This window comes from Protobothrops mucrosquamatus, unplaced genomic scaffold, assembly GCF_001527695.2.
Source record: "Protobothrops mucrosquamatus isolate PMUCROS unplaced genomic scaffold, P.Mucros_1.0 scaffold2791, whole genome shotgun sequence".
In the NCBI taxonomy this organism is placed as follows: Eukaryota; Metazoa; Chordata; class Lepidosauria; order Squamata; family Viperidae; genus Protobothrops; species Protobothrops mucrosquamatus.
This window is the reverse complement of record NW_015388828.1, coordinates 11,109-29,437: the sequence shown is the minus strand read 5'-3', so window position 1 is coordinate 29,437 and position 18,329 is coordinate 11,109. Positions and strand designations below refer to the sequence as shown.

Sequence of the window (18,329 nt, the reverse complement as noted above, 5' to 3'; positions counted from 1 at the left end):
TTTCTTATTTCTGAGATTTTTAAAGGAAAATCTCTGGTGAGAAAGAGATTAATTAACAAAAAGTAGACAATTAGAAAATCAGTAAAACTTAAAAAAAAGAGAGAGAGATTAATTAACAAGGTTTCTGTGTGTGCTTTGTATATACAGGTAGTCCTCAATTTATGACCACAGTTAAGCCCAAAATTTCTGTTGCTAAGCGAGACATTGGTTAAGTGAGTTTTGCCTCTTTTTATGACTTGGCTTGCCACAGTTGTTAAGTGAATTACTGCAGTTGTTAAATTAATAACACGGTTGCTAAGTGAATCTGGCTTCCCCATTAACTTGGCTTGTCAAAAGGTCACAAAAGGGGATCGTCACATGATGCCAGGACACGCAACCGTCATAAATATGAGTCAGTGACCAAGCGTCTGAATTTTGATCACATGACCCTGGGGATGCTGAATGGGCGTTAAGGGTGAAAAATAGTTGTAAATCTCTTTTTTCAACGCCGTTGTAACTTCAAATGGCCAATCAATTTTCATTACGATCACAGATCAGCAAATAAAAGCATTGAAAACAACCATAATAATAGTCAAAAAATAAAAATAAAACACCGATAAAGGCTAACATATTGCAATCGGTGCCTGTTTAACAATGGGCAGTTAGCCTAATTCGGGGTAGGCAACCTTGGCTCTTTTATGTCTCGTGGACTTCAACTCCCAGAATTCCTGAGCGAACATGGCTCAGCTTGGAAACCTCTCCCTTTTCCCTCAGTGTGGCTGGCTCAGGAATTCTGGGAGTTGAAGTCCATGAGTCATAAAAGAGCCAAGGTTGCCTACCCCCTAATCCAGGGTAGGCTACCTTGGCTCTTTTATGACTCGTGGACTTCAACTCCCAGAATTCCTGAGCCAGCATGGCTTAGCTTGGAAACCTCTCCCTCTCCCCTCAGCATGGCTGGCTCAGGAATTCTGGGAGTTGAAGTCCACGAGTCATAAAAGAGTCAAGGTTGCCTACCCCTCCCCTATATCAGGGGTCCTCAACCTTGGCTCTTTTATTACTCGTGGACTTCAACTCCCAGAATTCCTGAGCCAGCATGGGGGATCTGTGGCCCTTTCATGACTCGTGGACTTCAACTCCCAGAATTCCTGAGCCAGCATGGCTCAGCTTGGAAACTTCTCCCTCTCCCCTCAGCATGGCTGGCTCAGGAATTCTGGGAGTTGAAGTCCACGAGTCATAAAAGAGCCAAGGTTGCCTACCCCTGGCTTAATTTTACATACAGCATAGCAGAGTTTGGCCACCTTCAGAGAAACTATTTCCTACTGATCTGATAACAAACGGTCACTAAATGAACTGTTGTCAGTCAGGGACTGCCTGTATATGCCCATGAGTCTTTCCTCAACTCTTTCTCTGAATGGTGGCTAATAATGCTTTTTTTCTGTTCCTTCTGTAATCCAGAGGTGATTTTTTTGAACCCTTGTGAGGACCATGGGAGGGGCCGTGAGCGCCGGAGAAGACAACGACGAGTTAATCGATAACCTGAAGGAGGCTCAGTACATTCGGTCGGAGCTGGTGGAACAGGCCTTCAGGGCTGTTGACAGGGCCGACTATTACCTGGAGGAATTCAAGGAGAACGCCTACAAAGATTTGGCCTGGAAACATGGGAACATCCATCTGTCTGCCCCCTGCATTTACTCCGAGGTCATGGAAGCCTTGGATCTTCAGCCCGGACTTTCCTTCTTGAACCTAGGCAGCGGCACCGGTTACCTGAGCTCCATGGTCGGGCTCATCTTGGGTAAGTTGTCGTGCATTTTTACCAAATTTCTCCCACAAATCCTGCTTCTTGACTCATGAATGCAAAGATGGACAGTATTTAATATTTATTTGCTATGTATATGGAGGGCTGTGGGTCTATAGATATGTTGTACATAGTCTGTTTTAGGTGTGTGTCATGTATGTGTGGGCAACTAAATTTCTGAGAGTGGGCAACTAAATTTCATTTTTGATGAATAGAATAGAATAGAATAGAATAGAATAGAATAGAATAGAATAGAATAGAATAGAATAGAATATGGAATGGGGAATAGAATAGAATAGAATAGAATAGAATAGAATAAACAGATTGTAGAATAGAATAGAATTAGAATATATGAGGATGGTGATGAGAGTAGAGTAGAATAGAGTAGGAATAGAATAGAAATAGGAATAGAAGAGAAGAGAAGAGAAGAGAAGAGAATAAACAGGTAATAGAATAGAATAGAATAGAATAGAATAGAATAGAATAGAATAGAATAGAATAGAATAGAATAGAATAAACAGGTAATAGAATAGAATAAACAGGTAATAGAATAGAATAAACAGGTAATAGAATAGAATAGAATAGAATAGAATAAACAGGTAATAGAATAGAATAGAATAGAATAGAATATTTGAGGATGGTGATGAGAATAGAGTAGAGTAGAATAGAGTAGGAATAGAATAGAATAGAATAGAACAGAACAGAACAGAACAGGAAGGGGACTTGGAGGTCTTCTAGTCCAGCCCCCTATACCATTTCAGACAGGTGATTGTCCAGTCTCTTTTTAAAAACTTCCAGAGATGGAGTGTCCACGATTTCTGGGGCTAAGCTGTTACTTACTTATATGTAAGGGTGTAGGTCTATACATATGTTGTATATAGTATGTTTTAAATGTGTGTTATGTATGTGTACACTTTGAAAGCAAGCAACTAACTTTCATTTTTAATGTGGGCCATTGTGCCCACAATAAAAAATGACAATAAAGGTTATCATGATCATCATGATCATGATCACTTAGACCAGGGGCGTCAAACTGCCGGCCTGTGGGCCGGATACATCATGTGGAAGCCGCACACACACCCCAGCTCTGGCAAGGGGGGAAAAAGTTGCGACACGTCCTGTGACACGGCGAGTTTGGCACCCCTGATTTAGACTTATATACTCCTTCATGGTGCTTTACAGCCCTCTCTAAGCAGTTTTATAGAGACCGCTTATTACCTCCAACAATCTGGGTCCTCATTTTATCGACCTCGGAAAGATGGAAGGCTGAGTCAACCTTGAGCCGGTCAGGATCGAACCGCTGGCAGTCGGCAGAGTCAGCCTGCATTCTAAGCACTGCACCACCACTAATATCCTTTTCTTCTGTACATTAATACGGGTAGTTCTCAACTTACAACAGTTCTTTTAGTGACCATTCAGAGTTACTATAAAAAGTGACTTAGGACCGTTTTTTGCATTTAGGACCGTTGCAGCATCCCCACGGTCACGTGATCAAAAGTTCAGTTGCTTGGCAACTGACTCATATTTATGACAGTTGTGCTTCCCTTTTGCGACCTTCTGACAAGCAAAGTCAATGGGGAAGCCAGATTCATTTAACAACCATGTTATTAACTTAACAACTGCAGTGATTCCCTTAACAAATGTGGCAACAAAGGTCGTAAAATGAGGCAAAAAAGAGAGGAAGCATTAAATGTTGAAATAAGAGAAAATTTGGTTATTAAATTTAAGACATTTGGAAATTACTAGAAAATGAGAATATTATATTGTATTATTAATTAGCTGATATAACATTAGATCTCGTGATGGATTGTGATAAAGGGAATTGGGGGTTATTTAAAACTTGGAAATTATAAATATCAAACGTTAAATTTAAATATGAATGGGAAACTAAAAATTGGGGAAAACTTACCAGGACACCGATTGTCTAAACTCTAAAAAGATTGAAAGTTAAAATAACTAGGATATGTGTAAACTAAAAACGATTGATAAATGCAAGAAAGCTATTTGTATTAAATCGATATAAGAAGAATTGTATTAATTTAAAGGTGAGATAGTAAACACCAAGGGGAAAAGAGAGAGGAAATGTTTAACGTAGTAGTTTGTGATCTGTACTAAGGATATTTGTATGTTATTGAATTATGGACCAACTCAGCCACCACGTTGCTTTTCAAATATTTAAATGTAAAACCAGAAAATCAATAAAATTTTCTAAAAAACAAAACAAAAAACAAAATGAGGCAAAACTCACTTAACAACCGTTTTCACTTAGCAACATAAATGTGGGGCTCGGTTGTGGTCGTAAGCCGAGGACTACCTGTAATATTGAGTGCAGGAGGCAATTAACCAGTGGAACAACCTGCCTCCAGAAGCGGTGAATGCTCCAACACTGGAAGTTTTTAAGAAGAGACTGGACAGCCATTTGTCCGAAATGGTATAGGGCAGCGGTTCTCAACCTATGGGTCGCGACCCCATTTGGGGTCGATCGACCATTTCATGGGGGTCGCCAAGCAAGGCTGTCCGCCATTTTTTTTTGGTCTGCCATTTTTTTCCCCTTTTCCGGCGGGTGCCTTACCTCCCTTGGGCTGGGCCAGCTGGTGGTCGGCCTGCTCCGTCTCTGCCGCTTGCCAGCTACGCCTTGGCCGACGCAGGGGGCGGAACCACGCATGCGCAGCACTCCCGGGCAGGGAAAGTCCTCGACTTACGACCGGTTGGGTAGTCCTTGACTTACGACCGGTTTAGTCCTCGACTTACGACCGGTTTAGTCCTTGACTTACGACCGGTTGGGGGTCACGGCATTAAAAAGGTTGAGAACCACTGGTATAGGGTTTCCTGCCTGAGCAGGGGGTTGGACTAGATGACCTCCAATGTCCCTTCCAACTTTACTATTATTATTATTATTATTATTATTATTATTATTATTATTATTATTATTATTATTATTATTAAGTATTATTGCTTATTTCCACAAAACGAGTGAAACGAGGAAGAGTCTTTTGTTGCATATCTATGGAGAGGCTGTGTGTGGGGGGGGGGAATTGCAGTTTTTCTGCCTCTGTTGTTCTTGTGCACCGTCGCATCAACTCTGCCAAGTTTCAATTTGTCAGTTTAAACCAGGGATTTTTCCAGCATGCACACCAGTCTCTCTGTGACCTTCCACCCATTTTGAAACAAAACGAGGGCTCAGCGCTATGTTGGATTAGTATCCTGCAGGCGAGCTGTTAGCACCCTGTAATTTTATAGCTCTCTAAACTCACCGTAAAAGTATTTTATGGTTCTCGAAAGCCCTCGTCCTCCGAGGAGCTAGGAAAGGCTGCAGGAACTTCTTTTTTCCCCAAAGGAAAATGGATTTTAGGTCCCCAAAATAACTATTAGACAGAGAATATTTCCTAGCTGGCTTCGAATTGGGGTCCTCTGCTACTAAAGTGTTTGTTGGTCTATTTCTTGGTTTTAACATTGCTTATTTTTTATGAGGATCTATGAGAACCTTGCAGCTCGGTTCAGCCGTCTCCACTGTGTCACACTTCTTAAAATGTTGTTCACGGAATCATGGGATGACAAGAGTTGGAAGGCACCTTGGAGGTCATCTAATCCAACCCGCTGCTCAAGCAGGAGAGCCTTAAGAATCAAAGAATAACAAGAGTTGGAAGGGACCTTGGAGCTCATCTAATCCAGACATGCCAAACACAAGGCCCGGGGGCCGGATGCAGCCTGCGAAGTGGTTTCATGTGGCCCGCGAAGCCATCCTGGAAACAGTAAGGGAACGGCCCCCGCTGCCTTGGCCCTGGCCCAGGCCGGCCGGGAGCCAATGTACAATTTTGTGGTGGCCATCTATGCTGAAATGCATTCAGTCTTGGCTCCTCCAGTGGACCATGCCTTGGCACTTGCCCCGGTCCCACCCCCTTCTGCCAGAGACCCTCAGATCTGTCCCACTCCTGCCCAGGCCCCCACAGGCACCCTTGACGCGAACGATGTAGAGTGGCCACGCCCAGCCAGTAAGCCACACCCACTCCATCCACGCCCACCCAGTAGGCCGCACCCACCCTGGCCACACCCACCCGGCCCCCGGAGGGCAACCACAATGCTGATGCGGCCCTCAATGAAATTGAGTTTGACACCCCTGGTCTAGAAAGAGGGCAGAGAAGAGCAGCAAAGATGATCAGGGGACTGGAGGCTAAAACATATAAGGAACGATTGCTGGAATTGGGTGTGTCTAGTTTAATGAAGAGAAGGATGAGGGGGGACATGATAGCAGTGTTCCAGTATCTTAGGGACTGCCCCAAAGAAGAGGGAGTCAAGCTATTCTCCAAAGCGCCTGAAGGCAGGATAAGAAGCAACGGATGGAAACTAATCAAGGAGAAAAGCAACCTAGAACTAAGGAGAAACTTCCTGACAGTTAGAACAATTAACCAGTGGAACAACCTGCCTCCAGAAGTGGTGAATGCTCCAATACTGGAAGTTTTTAAGAAGAGACTGGATAGCCATTTGTCCGAAATGGTATGAGGTTTCCTGCCTGAGGAGGGGGTTGGACTAGATGACCTCCAAGATCCCTTCCAACTTCATTATTATTATTATTATTATTATTATTATTATTATTATTATTATTATTATTATTATTATTATTATTATTATTATTATTATTATTATTATTATTACTCTGTGAATATAAATGTATGGTATGTGCATGTATGCTTTTTATGGTTTTAAGTTCCTTTCACAGGCTAGGGCCAAGCTAGGCTAAAACGAGTTTTTCCACGTTGCATAAGTACAGCATTTTCTTCGCTTATTATGGAAAGGAGGGAATCACAGCCATTGTGTTAGTTAGGTGCCTGGCTGTCTCGTTTAATTTCCCTGAAACATCTTAGCAGATGTTCGTTCTGTAGATTCAAGATGTTACCCTAGTTTAGTAGGTTCCGAAAAGGTAACGAGTTGGATTTGGGGTTGTGAGATTGAGTCCCCTAATTTGATACCTTCTGCGGAGAAAAATTGCAGTAATTCCTCGCCTGAGTCCTTAATTGTTGTTTTGCCCTATTTTGTACGTCAGCACAGCACAGCCGGTCTGGATCCTCCCAGCCCACAGACATCTGCAGAGGTTATTACGAAGGTTTGGGAAGAATAGCAAATTCGAAACCTAAGAATGTTGTCTGTGCTGCACCACAAGAGCCGACAAGTTTCAGTCTCTCTGTTCAGGGTTAGCAAAGGGAGAAAAAAAAATAAAGAGAGAAAAGCCGCTTCTAAAAGTCCAACAATTAAAAGCCACTTCCTGCTACCTCTTGTGTATAACATCACATCCGTAAATGGTACTTTAAAAGAAGAGTTTCTAGAAGAACATTAAGGACCTTTATAAATATTCTAGGAAACTGAAAATAAGGTGAATAGGGGTAAGTCCTCGACTTACAATCGCGATTGAGCCTCAGATCTCCGTTGCTAAGGGAAACATTTGTTAAGTGAATGTTGCCCCATTTTACGACATCTCTTGCCACGGTTGTTAAGTGAATCACTGCCGTTGTTAAGTTAATAACATGTTAAGTGAATCCTGCTTCCTCAGGAACTTCGCTTGTCAGAAAGTCGTAAAAAGGGGATCACGTGACCCCGGGACACTGCAGCCGTCATAACTATGAGCCAGTTGCCAAGTGTCTGAATTTTGATCACATGACCGTGGGTCAAAGTTCATGCCACAGGAACAACTCCAGACAAAAGCCCAAGAAGGTATAAAAACCCACCACTCCCTACTACATGTGGTCAGTTTTTTCTCAGAGCCGTCTTTCTGTCTGGCTCTCCTCTTCAATAAACTGCAACCTTCTTTCTAAAGCAGTCTCCATGTTGTTTATTCCCAGCTTGGACTGGACCCTGATGAAGATTTTTCTCTCACCATCACTTTTCTCAGGGCTGTTGTAACTTTGAATGGCCGCTAAATGAACGGTCCCTAAACCCGGACTGCAAGTTGAGAATTACCTGTGCACCCAAAAGGCCTGAAACTCAGATGCTATAAATAGTTCCTTTAAAAATCAAAATTATATTTCCTGCATCTGTCTATTCCCCCCCCCCCCTATATGTCGTCTTCTTCCATTTCTTCACTGCTTGTTTGGTTTTCCCAGTGAAAGGCAAAGAATTTTTCTGCATCCTTTTAGTTGTTCTACACAGGCAGTCCTCAATGTGTAACCATTTGTTTAACAACTCTTTGAAGTTACAATGGCACTGGGGGGGGAAATGACTTAGAGCCAGTCCTCGCGCTTACGACGATTGCAGTAACCCCACAACCGGGGTCTTCAAACTTGGCCACTTTAAGACTTGTGGACTTCAACTCCCAGAATTCCTCAGCCAGCCCTGGCTGGCTGAGGAATTCTGGGAGTTGAAGTCCACAAGTCTTAAAGTGGCCAAGTTTGAAGACCCCTGCCCCACAATTACGTGATCAAAATTCAGGCGCTCCATAGACGACTTACCCGTATGCTTTTCATCCACACTACAGTTCAATTCTACTCGTTGGTAAAACTAAAAGAATTGGTTTACGTGCACCTTTCAATAAGCAGCTGCCCGTTATAGGCCAGTGAGTTGCAGTAACTCTGCCTTCGTTTGTTTTTCAAGCTGGAGGGGAACTCGTTGACCTGAGTCTGTGTTTTTCCCGCCTTTTATAACTGTCTCTTTGCACTCTTTACACATCCAGGTCCCTTTGGAATAAACCATGGCGTAGAACTTCACGCTGACGTTATAGAATACGCCAAGCAGAAACTGGACTTCTTCATCAGAACGAGTGACAGCTTTGACAAGTAAGACGAGAGGGTCCCTTAGTTTGCATCCAAGCGGATTTTCCAAAAAAAAAAAGTCCTACTCTTCAGATGGTAATTTCTAGTTCTAGAAGGAAGTGAATCCAAGACCAAATACAAGTGGTCCTCATTCAGCAGCCACTTGTTCAGCAACCCAACTAAGCATACCCCATACACACACACACACACACACACACACACACTTTGGGTTCTGAAAGATTAAGATCTGGCTTTGCTCCCAAGCTTGGGTTTAATGGTATGTTTAAGTTTATTTTTTCCTTTTTACTGTTATGGCTGTTTTTGTCTGGGTGGTTATTATATGTGGGATGTTATAAGCTGCGGTTATTATATATGGGATGTTGTAAGCTGGCCAAGGTCTTTTGGAGAGGGCCAATTATAACAGTTCTGGAAATAATAGCACCGTAAAGAGAGGTCAATGATAAGATGAGCACTGCAGGTTATGGGTAGTCTTGCGGCGTTCAAGGACAGTCCAGGGCAGGGCTGGGTGAGTTACTATCCAAACTATCTGAAGGGTCGTACCTTACCAGCCCATAATCTAACCCTGTGTATGTTGCAAATGAACCAGTTTGATATAGTCACTAAGGCATCACGCTAGAAACCAGGAGACTGTGAGTTCTAGTCCCGTCTTAGGCATGAATGCTGGCTGGATAACTATGGGCCGATCACTAGGAGACTGTGAGTTCTAGTCCCACCTTAGGCATGAAAACCAGGTGGGTGGCCTTGAGCCACTCACCAGGAAACTGGGAGTTCTAGTTCCGTCTTAGGCATGAAAGCTGGCTGGGTGACTTTGGGCCCATCACCAGGAGACAGTGAGTTCTAATCCCACCTTAGGCATGAAAGCCAGGTGGGTGACCTTGGGCCACTCACCAGGAGACTGGGAGTTCTAGTCCCGTCTTAGGCATGAATGCTGGCTGGATAACTGGGCCGATCACTAGGAGAGTGTGAGTTCTAGTCCACTTTAGGCATGAAAGCTAGGTGGGTGACCTTGAGCCACTCACCAGGAGACTCTGAGTTCTAGTCCCACCTTAGGCATGAATGCTGGCTGGGTGACTATGGGCCAATCACTAGGAGAGAGTGAGTTCTAGTCCCCCCTTAGGCACGAAAAGCCTGGTGGGTGGCCTTGAGCCACTCACCAGGAGACTGGGAGTTCTAGTCCCATCTTAGGCATGAAAGCTGGCTGGGTGACCTTGGACTGATCACTAGGCAAGTGTGAGTTCTAGTCCCACCTTAGGCATGAAAAGCCAGCTGGATGACTGTGGGCCAGCCCCTCTCTCTGAGCCCGCCCCACCTCACAGGGTTGTTGTTGGCGAAACACAGGAGAAGAAAGGAGTATTAAGTCTGTTCGCCGACTTGAGTTATTTACAATAGGTGGGGTAAAAAAAAAAAATCTGAACGAAAATAAACTGCTCTCCCTGTTGAATTCCCCTGCCGCGTTGAAGTCTCATTCACAACCCACCTTCCTTCCTTCTTTCTTTCTGAGGTTTGAATTCTGTGAGCCTTCCTTTGTCTCTGGAAACTGCTTAGAAATCTCTCCAGACTCCTCTCAATACGACCGCGTCTACTGCGGAGCCGGCGTCCAAAGAGAGCACGAAGATTACATGAAGAACTTGCTGAAAGTCGGCGGGATTCTCGTCATGCCCCTGGAGGAAAAGGTTGGCCGGTGGGGCTGGGCGCCTTTATTGTCTCCGACACCATTTGGGTTCTATAAATCCCGTAAAGAGTTGCCTGCCAAGAAACAAATGAGAGGGAGGTCAAATAGATCTGAGATGGCTGGGGGACAACAGAGCAGGAGATCCGGAAAAGGAGGAAGCCAACTGGGAGAGGGAGAGAGAGAGAGAGTGAGATGAAGCTGAAATTATTGGACCTCTTGTTTGATAGGGGGGAGACAATTGTTCAGAATAGGAATGAGGTACAACAGAGGTCCCCAACCTTTTGGGCACCAGGGACCAGTGCCATGGAGAAAGGTTTTTCCGCGGACTGGAAGGGGTGTGTGCTCTTGTGTCTGCATCTCGCGGATGGGGCTTTCCTTGTTTGTGCGGCCCGGTTGCTGGTATGTTGCGGACCGGTGCCGATCCACGGACCGGGGGTTGAGGACCCCTGAGGTACAGTATAAATTGTATAGTGCAATACAGGTAGTCCTCAACTTGGAACCAGGATTTCCCGTTGTTAAGCCAAGCAGTTGTTAAGTGAATCTGGCATCTCCACTGACCTGCTTGTCCGAAGCCAGCTGGGAAGGTCGTAAATGGCGATCCTGGGACGCTGCAACCGTTATAAATACAAGATGGTTGCCAAGTGCCCGAATTTTGATTATGTGACTCTGGGGATGCTGCGATGGTCGTTAAGTGGCCATAAGTTGCTTTTTTCAGTGCTGTTTTAACTTTGAACGGTCAGTAAACTGTCGCGGTGAGAAAAGCACATCTTCCTTCCCCCGTCCTTCCCACTTTCTGCAGAATATTTTGGTTCAGAGGATCTCGGGTTGAAATATTGAATTGGGAGGTTGTGCTTTGTTTTAAGGCAAGGCTCCAGCAAAATTAAACACATCTCAGGTTTGTATAATAGAATTTTGTACCCACTCTTTGACCTCTGTGGCCAAATCACTATTTTCAGGTTGATCAGCAGATAGGTGCCTTTCCATCATCTTTCAGTCTTTGTGGGATCCGGCTCAGTTTTAAGTGTAGATTATGCATTCAATTATAAAGAAAATGGGCCTGCATTTTCTGCGTCACATGAGAAAAGCACAGCTTCCTTCCCCTGTCCTTCCCACTTTCTACGGAGGGACGATCGAGAGCCTCCTGTCATACAGCATCACAATCTGGTTCGGAAGCATCCCTGCTTCAGACAGGAAGGCAGTGCAGAGAGTGGTGAGGACAGCAGAAAAGATCATTGGCTGTTCCTTCCCTTCCATCCAGGACATAAGCGATGCTTGAGCAAGGTCCACAAGATTGTCTGGGACAGACACTACACACCCTCTCCACGACCTGTTTTCCTTGTTACCTTCTGGGAGGAGGGGGCTCCGTGGTATCCAAGGCAGAACATCCCGATCCAGTCACCGTTTCGCTCCACACAGTATCAACCTTGTGAACTCTAAAGCTCCCTCTTTCCGTTATGTATTCCAGATGGACAGTGAATAATATTTATATGTGACTTATATGTAAGGGTGTAGGTCTATACATATGTTGTATATAGTATGTTTTAAATGTGTGTTATGTATTTGTACACTTTGAGAGCAAGAAACGAGCAGAGAAGGGGTGGGGTGGGAGGGGTGTTCCGTGATTTCTGCTGTCGCACCCGTTTCATCTTCTGTTTTTGTCTTTCCATGCAGCTGACCAAGATTACTCGGACAGGCCTTTCCGCCTGGGAGACCAAGAAAATCTTGGCTGTTTCTTTTGCTCCTCTAATCCAACCCAACCATTCAGATTCAGGAAAGTCAAGACTGGTTCATTTGCGTAAGTCAGCCACGTCTCCCCCGCCTCTCTTTATTTGTCCCTTCGTCCCATTTTGAAGATTGGGTCTAGTGCTTAAGCCCGTGGGGGCGAAGCTATGGCACGCGTGCCACAGGTGGCACGCAGAACCCTCTCTGTGGACACGCGCGCCGTCGCCCCAGTCCTAGGCCTTCAGCTGGGTTTTATAAAACCTTTTCACTTTAGGTCTCCGCCGCCATGTGCAAAAAAAAAAAAAAAGGTTCAATCAATCAGTCAATTTCAACTTCTCGCGGGAAAAAAAAAAGATCTCGCAAAGTTGGAATTGATTGATTTAACTTTTTAGTCCCACCACAGCCACGCCCACCCCATGATCCACACCCACCCAATGGGCCACGCCCACTCGGCACCCGACGAAACATAAGTGGGTTTTGGGTTGCAGTTTGGGCACTCGGTCTCTAAAAGGTTCGCCATCACTGGCTTAAGCCTAGAAACTAGGAGAAAGTGAGTTCTAGTCCCGCCTTAGACATGAAAGGCAGCTGGGTGTCTTTGGGCCAATCATCAGGAGACTCTTGAGTTCTAATCCCGCCTTAGACATGAAAGGCAGCTGGAGGATTTGGGGTAAATTCCAGAAGACTTTGAATTCTAGTCCCGTCGCAGGCATGAAAGCCCTCTGGGTGACCTTGGCCCGCTTCCTCTCAGCCTAACCCACCTCACAGGCTTGTGGGAAAAATAGGAGGAGGGAGGAGTATTAGGAAAGTTGGCTGCCTTGAGTTATTTATAAAAAAATAATAAAGACAGGTTATAAACAAGTACATAAATAAGTACCACTTTTTCCATTGCTATAATGGGCGGGATTGTTTAGCTCACCTGGAACCAGGGTCTCTACTCTTTTTACCATGCCCCAAAGAAATAGGCTAAGACGGGGGTCCCCAACCCCCGGTCCGTGGACCAGTGCCGGGCCACGGCATGCCAGCAACCGGGCCGCACAAACAAGCAAAGCCCCATCCGCGAGATGTAGGCAGCACACGAAACCACGCTCCCTCCGGTCCACGGAAAAACCCCTCTCCATGGAACCGGTCCCTGGTGCCCAAAAGGTTGGGGACCTCTGGACTAAGAGGAATGAAAGCAATGGGCCCTCTTCCCCTCCACCCCAGGAACTCCACCATGAAGAGAGAGCTTGATTCAGATTCTTTACCAGACCAAGCGTGAGCCAGTTTAACCCCGCTTTCCATCAATCTGCATGTCAGCACTTGGTTTAGAATTTCCAGTAGGTATACCAAAGAAGGAGGACCCCAAGAGAGAAGCCTGAGCTTGTAGTAAATCTTGAAAAGGGGTTTATCACGAAATTGCCCGTAAATCAATTTACCTAGTGGACAATCACCTAAATATGAGCCAGCCGTGTGCTGCAGCTGCCAAAAAGGCCAACACAGTGCTGGGCTGCATTAACAGAAGGATAGAATCAAGATCACGTGAAGTGTTAATACCACTTTACAATGCCTTAGTAAGGCCACACTTGGAATACTGCATCCAGTTTTGGTCACCGCGATGTAAAAAAGATGTTGAGACTCTAGAAAGAGTACAGAGAAGAGCAACAAAGATGATTAGGGGACTGGAGGCTAAGGCATATAAGGAACGGTTGCTGGAATTGGGTGTGTCTAGTTTAATGAAGAGAAGGACGAGGGGGGACATGATAGCAGCCTTCCAGTATCTCAGGGGCTGCCCCAAAGAAGAGGGAGTCAAGCCGTTCTCCAAAGCCCCTGAAGGCAGGACAAGAAGCAACGGATGGAAACTCATCAAGGAGAGAAGCAACCTAGAACTAAGGAGAAACTTCCTGACAGTTAGAACAATTAACCAGTGGAACAACCTGCCTCCAGAAGCGGTGAATGCTCCAACATTGGAGGTTTTTAAGAAGAGACTGGACAGCCATTTGTCTGAAATGGTATAGGGTTTCCTGCCTGAGCAGGGGGTTGGACTAGATGACCTTCAAGGTCCCTTCCAACTTTACTATTATTATTATTATTAAATGCTTGCAACATCAGGAGGATATAAGCCCCATCAGCCGGAGTGAGCCCTAATGGCGGGGAAGGTTCACGTTCCCGAACTTGAGACACGAGGGAGCTGGGAGAAAGGTATAAATCTTATAGCCCCTTTTCTCCACCCGCTCACTCTTTGGAAGCCTCACCTCTGTTCTGGAATAATAATAATAATAATAATAATAATAATAATAATAATAATAATAATAATAATAATAATAATAATAATAATAATAATAATAATAATAATAATAAAAATAAAAAATAAAAAAGTTGGAAGGTACCTTGGAGATCATCTAGTCCAACCCCCTGCTCAGGCAGGAAACCCTATACCATTTCGGACAAATGGCTGTCCAGTCTCTTCTTAAAAACTTCCAGTGTTGGAGCATTCACCGCTTCTGGAGGCAGGTTGTTCCACTGGTTAATTGTTCTCACTGTCAGGAAGTTTCTCCTTAGTTCTAGGTTGCTTCTCTCCTTGATGAGTTTTCACCCGTTGCTTCTTGTCCTGCCTTCAGGCGTTAGCAAAAGGGGAAATCAGTGTTTGCTTATCAAAAAGGAAGAGACGACAAGAGAGTAAGCAAGCACACAAATAGGGAATGCCCATGGAAAGGAACGCCTTGGCTATTTGCTTAACATGCTGCTGGGCAATTGGGATACCAAAGGAAGCCTTTAGTCTGAAACCCGATTCGGAGTCCCTGCAGATTTTAACTCCGTCGGCCTCTAGGGGGCGCTGCTCATCTCCATTTCAAGGCCATGCAGCCGGCACTGTCCAAAGACACTTCCACGGTCAAGTGGTCAGCATGACTTTGCCGAGCGCTGTTACCTTCCCACCGAAGTGATACCTATTAATCTATTTAGGACTGTGCCAATTTCAGACAGCAGGAAGCCCGGGAAGATGGTAAGGTTAACGTGACAACCGTTATTATACTACAATAACTCGACCTGCCTCCAGAAGTTGTGAATGCTCCAACACTGGAAGTTTTTAAGGAGAGACTGGACAGCCATTTGTCCGAAATGGTATAGGGCAGGGGTAGGCAACCTTGGCTCTTTTGTGACTGGTGGACTTCAACTCCCAGAATTCCTGAGCCAGCCACGCTGAGGGGAAAGGGAGAGGTTTCCAAGCTGAGTCATGCTGGCTCAGGAATTCTGGGAGTTGAAGTCCACGAGTCATAAAAGAGCCAAGGTTGCCTACCCCTGCTTTAGGGTTTCCTGCCTGAGCAGGGGGTTGGACTAGAAGACCTCCAAGGTGCTTTCCAACTTTATTATTATTATTATTATTATTATTATTATTATTATTATTATTATTATTATTATTATTATTATTATTATTATTATTATTTAGATGTGAACCTCAGTCAATAATAATAATAATAATTAGACATGAACCTCAGTCAATTATTATTAATTAGACATGAACCTCAATCTATTATTATTATTATTATTATTATTATTATTATTATTAACTTGTTGATGTTGTGGCCATTCTGGTCGCTCAGGGGATCTCATCTCCTCCCGCTTTGCGTTGGAAGACAACGTACAGACCAATCAGCTCTCTGCTCTTGCCCGACATATGGTAGATTTCTCCAAGTGGCCCCCCAGCTCCTTGATCAGATTGCTGTACCTTTTTGATTGGTTTAATTTCCGCGGAGTCCTTGGTGCTCCCGGAGCTTGGTGGTTTTCTTGCAGACGTTTCATGACCCAACTAGGTAACGTCATCAGTGCCAGAAGGGAGTGGAGTTTGCAGAGGAGGAGGAGGAAGATTGTGAGGTCCTTGGTCCTCTCTGAGCTTGGTGGTTCGTTCCCTGCATATGTACAAGTGGTGGGAATGTTCTTGATAGCTCCTTGATTAGGCTTGTCACAACTCATCTATATAAATAAAAATGTAAATGTTCGTTTGTTCAAAATCTTAAATCTCCGAAAGTTCTTCACCGATTGCTTTGAAATTTTGACACAACGCTGCATTCGAATACGCGCGTGTTTTTATGTACCTACTATTATATAGATGTCACACCTGTGACAGGTAAAAACATGCTTTTTTTTGAAAAACAGCGCCATCTGTTGGCTGAGTGAACGAGAGCCACAGCAACGCGTGGCCGGGTACAGATACTTTGTATATAAAGAGGGAGCATCCCCTCTTCCTTCTAGTGCTGATAATGTTACAGTGAGAACAATCAATCAGTGGTACGGCTTGCCTTCAGAAGTTGTGGGTGCTCCATCCCTGGAGGTTTTTAAGAGGAGATTGGACGGCTATTTGTCCAGAATTTATTTTGATTTATTTATTGCGGAAATTTATTTCTCGCCCGTGTTGTATCGAATGACTCCGGTATAGGAATGGTATAGGACAGTGATGGCGAACCTTTTAGAGACCGAGTGCCCAAACTGCTGTTTGTGTTGCTCAGAGTTGAACTGTGGGGTCCTTGGTGCTCTCTGAGCTTGGTTGTTTTGTTGCAGATGTTTCATGACCACACTAGGTAACAGCACTAGTGCTAGAAGGGAATGTGGGGTGCGGAGAGGAGGAGGAGGAGGAGGACGACGACGGGACTGTGGGATCCTTGGTGTTCTCTGAGCTTGAATGTTAGTTTGTAGATGTTTCATGAGGTAACATCTTCAGTGCTAGAAGAGAGTGTGGGGTGTGGAGAGGAGGAGGAGGAGGAGGAGGGAGTCCTTAGTGGTTTCTGAGCTTCATTGTTTTTTTGCAGATGTTCATGATCCCACTAGATAACATCATCAGCATCACTCCACTAGCACTGATGATCTTACCTACTTGGGTGATGAAACATCTGCAAACAAACATCCAAGTTCATATAAGCAAGAAAGTCCAATAACCATAACACCTTAGCTCAGTGATGGCGAACCTTTTAGAGACCGAGTGCCCAAACTGCAACCCAAAACCTGCTTATGCATCGGCGGGTGCCGGGTGGGTGTGGCCCATTGGGGGGGTGTGGCCCATTGGGGGGGTGTGGCTGCAGTGGTAACGGCAGACTGGGTGGGACTAAAAAGTTCAATCAATCAATTCCAACTTTGCGAGAGCTTTTTTTTTCCCCGCAAGAAGTTGAAAATGATTGATTGATTGATTGAACCGTTTTTGTTTTGTTTTTTTTGCACACGGCGGCGGAGGCCTAAAGCGAAAAGGTTTTATAAAACCCAGCTGAAGGCCTAGGACTGGGGCAACGGCGCATGTGCCCACAGAGAGGGCTCTGCGTGCCACCTGTGGCATAGGTTCGCCACCACGGGTATAGGATCTCCTGCTTGAGCAGGGGTCAGACCCACGAGGTCTCTTCCAATTCTGTTATTCTGTTAGCTTGCTAATGAAACATCGGCAAAAAACCCCACCAAGCTCAGAGAATACCAAGGACCCATCCGTTCAATCCTGAGCCACAAATATTCTCTCCCATCAGTGTAGTCTCTCCTACCCTGAGCCAGGTATAATTCCTGGCTCCGAATGCAGATTCCCCCACCTGTTCCCTTCTCCTCTTTCCCCTCTCCAGCCCCTGTGGTGGTTCGCAGCCTGCAGGACCTGGCTCGGATTGCCATCCGCAGCACCATTAAAAAGCTGATCCACCAAGAAAGAGCCAGCAAGAACGGAAACGGCCTCCGAAACCCGCCGAGGTTTAAACGACGCCGTGTCCGGCACCGCCGCATGGAAACCATTGTCTTCTTGGACAAAGAGGTCTTTGCAAGCCGGATCTCCAACCCGTTGGAGGATAATAATTGTGAGGAATTGGAGGAAGATTGCCGGGAAGAGGTGGAGAAATCTATTCCGGAACTGAAGCCCGACCCGCCGACAAACACCTTGAGGGAAAAAATTCTCGGCCTGCCTCTTCCCGACCCGTTGAAATATTACCTGCTTTATTATAGAGAAAAATAGGAGCCTGTTGGGAGCAAGAGCTTGTTGGCCAGGGAGGGAGGCAGGACAATAAAACACTCAGGAGGGCTGACAAAACACAACACCACTTGCTTGCCTTTTAAACACAACCACCCGCCGCGGGGTGAGCTAAACTGGGGAACACAGGCTGCCAGGAATTTAAAATGGGATAGCCCTTTTTTTTTTTTTTTTTTTTTACCCCCCAGATCCTTTTCCTTGATTTGTGCGCTCCAGTTTTGTCCTAAGCAGAAGGGTGTGTGGCAAGCTGGTCCCGTGTCTGACGGAAGTGAGGGTTTCATGCCGGTAAACAAAAAAACAAAACAAAACACCCAAAACAAACCCTATAAAGAAGGGGGAAAAAATCACACGTTTGCTGAAATACCTGTGAATATCTCAACCGTTTGTTTGTTTGTTTGTTTGCTCGTCTGCTTGTTCCTCTCCTCCAGGAAGCCA

General features: G+C 45.1%; 1 protein-coding gene across 1 annotated transcript; it reads left to right on the top strand.

The window, feature by feature from the left end:
• Window positions 1–1,464: 1,464 nt before the first annotated feature.
• On the top strand, window positions 1,465–18,046 carry PCMTD2 (protein-L-isoaspartate (D-aspartate) O-methyltransferase domain containing 2). The gene is made up of 5 exons (XM_015825754.1): window positions 1,465–1,771; window positions 8,436–8,538; window positions 10,037–10,208; window positions 11,879–12,002; window positions 17,500–18,046. Exons 1-5 carry the CDS (start codon window positions 1,465–1,467, stop codon window positions 17,877–17,879), a joined length of 1,086 nt encoding a protein of 361 aa, XP_015681240.1. The 3' UTR covers window positions 17,880–18,046.
• The last annotated feature ends 283 nt before the right edge of the window (window positions 18,047–18,329 follow it).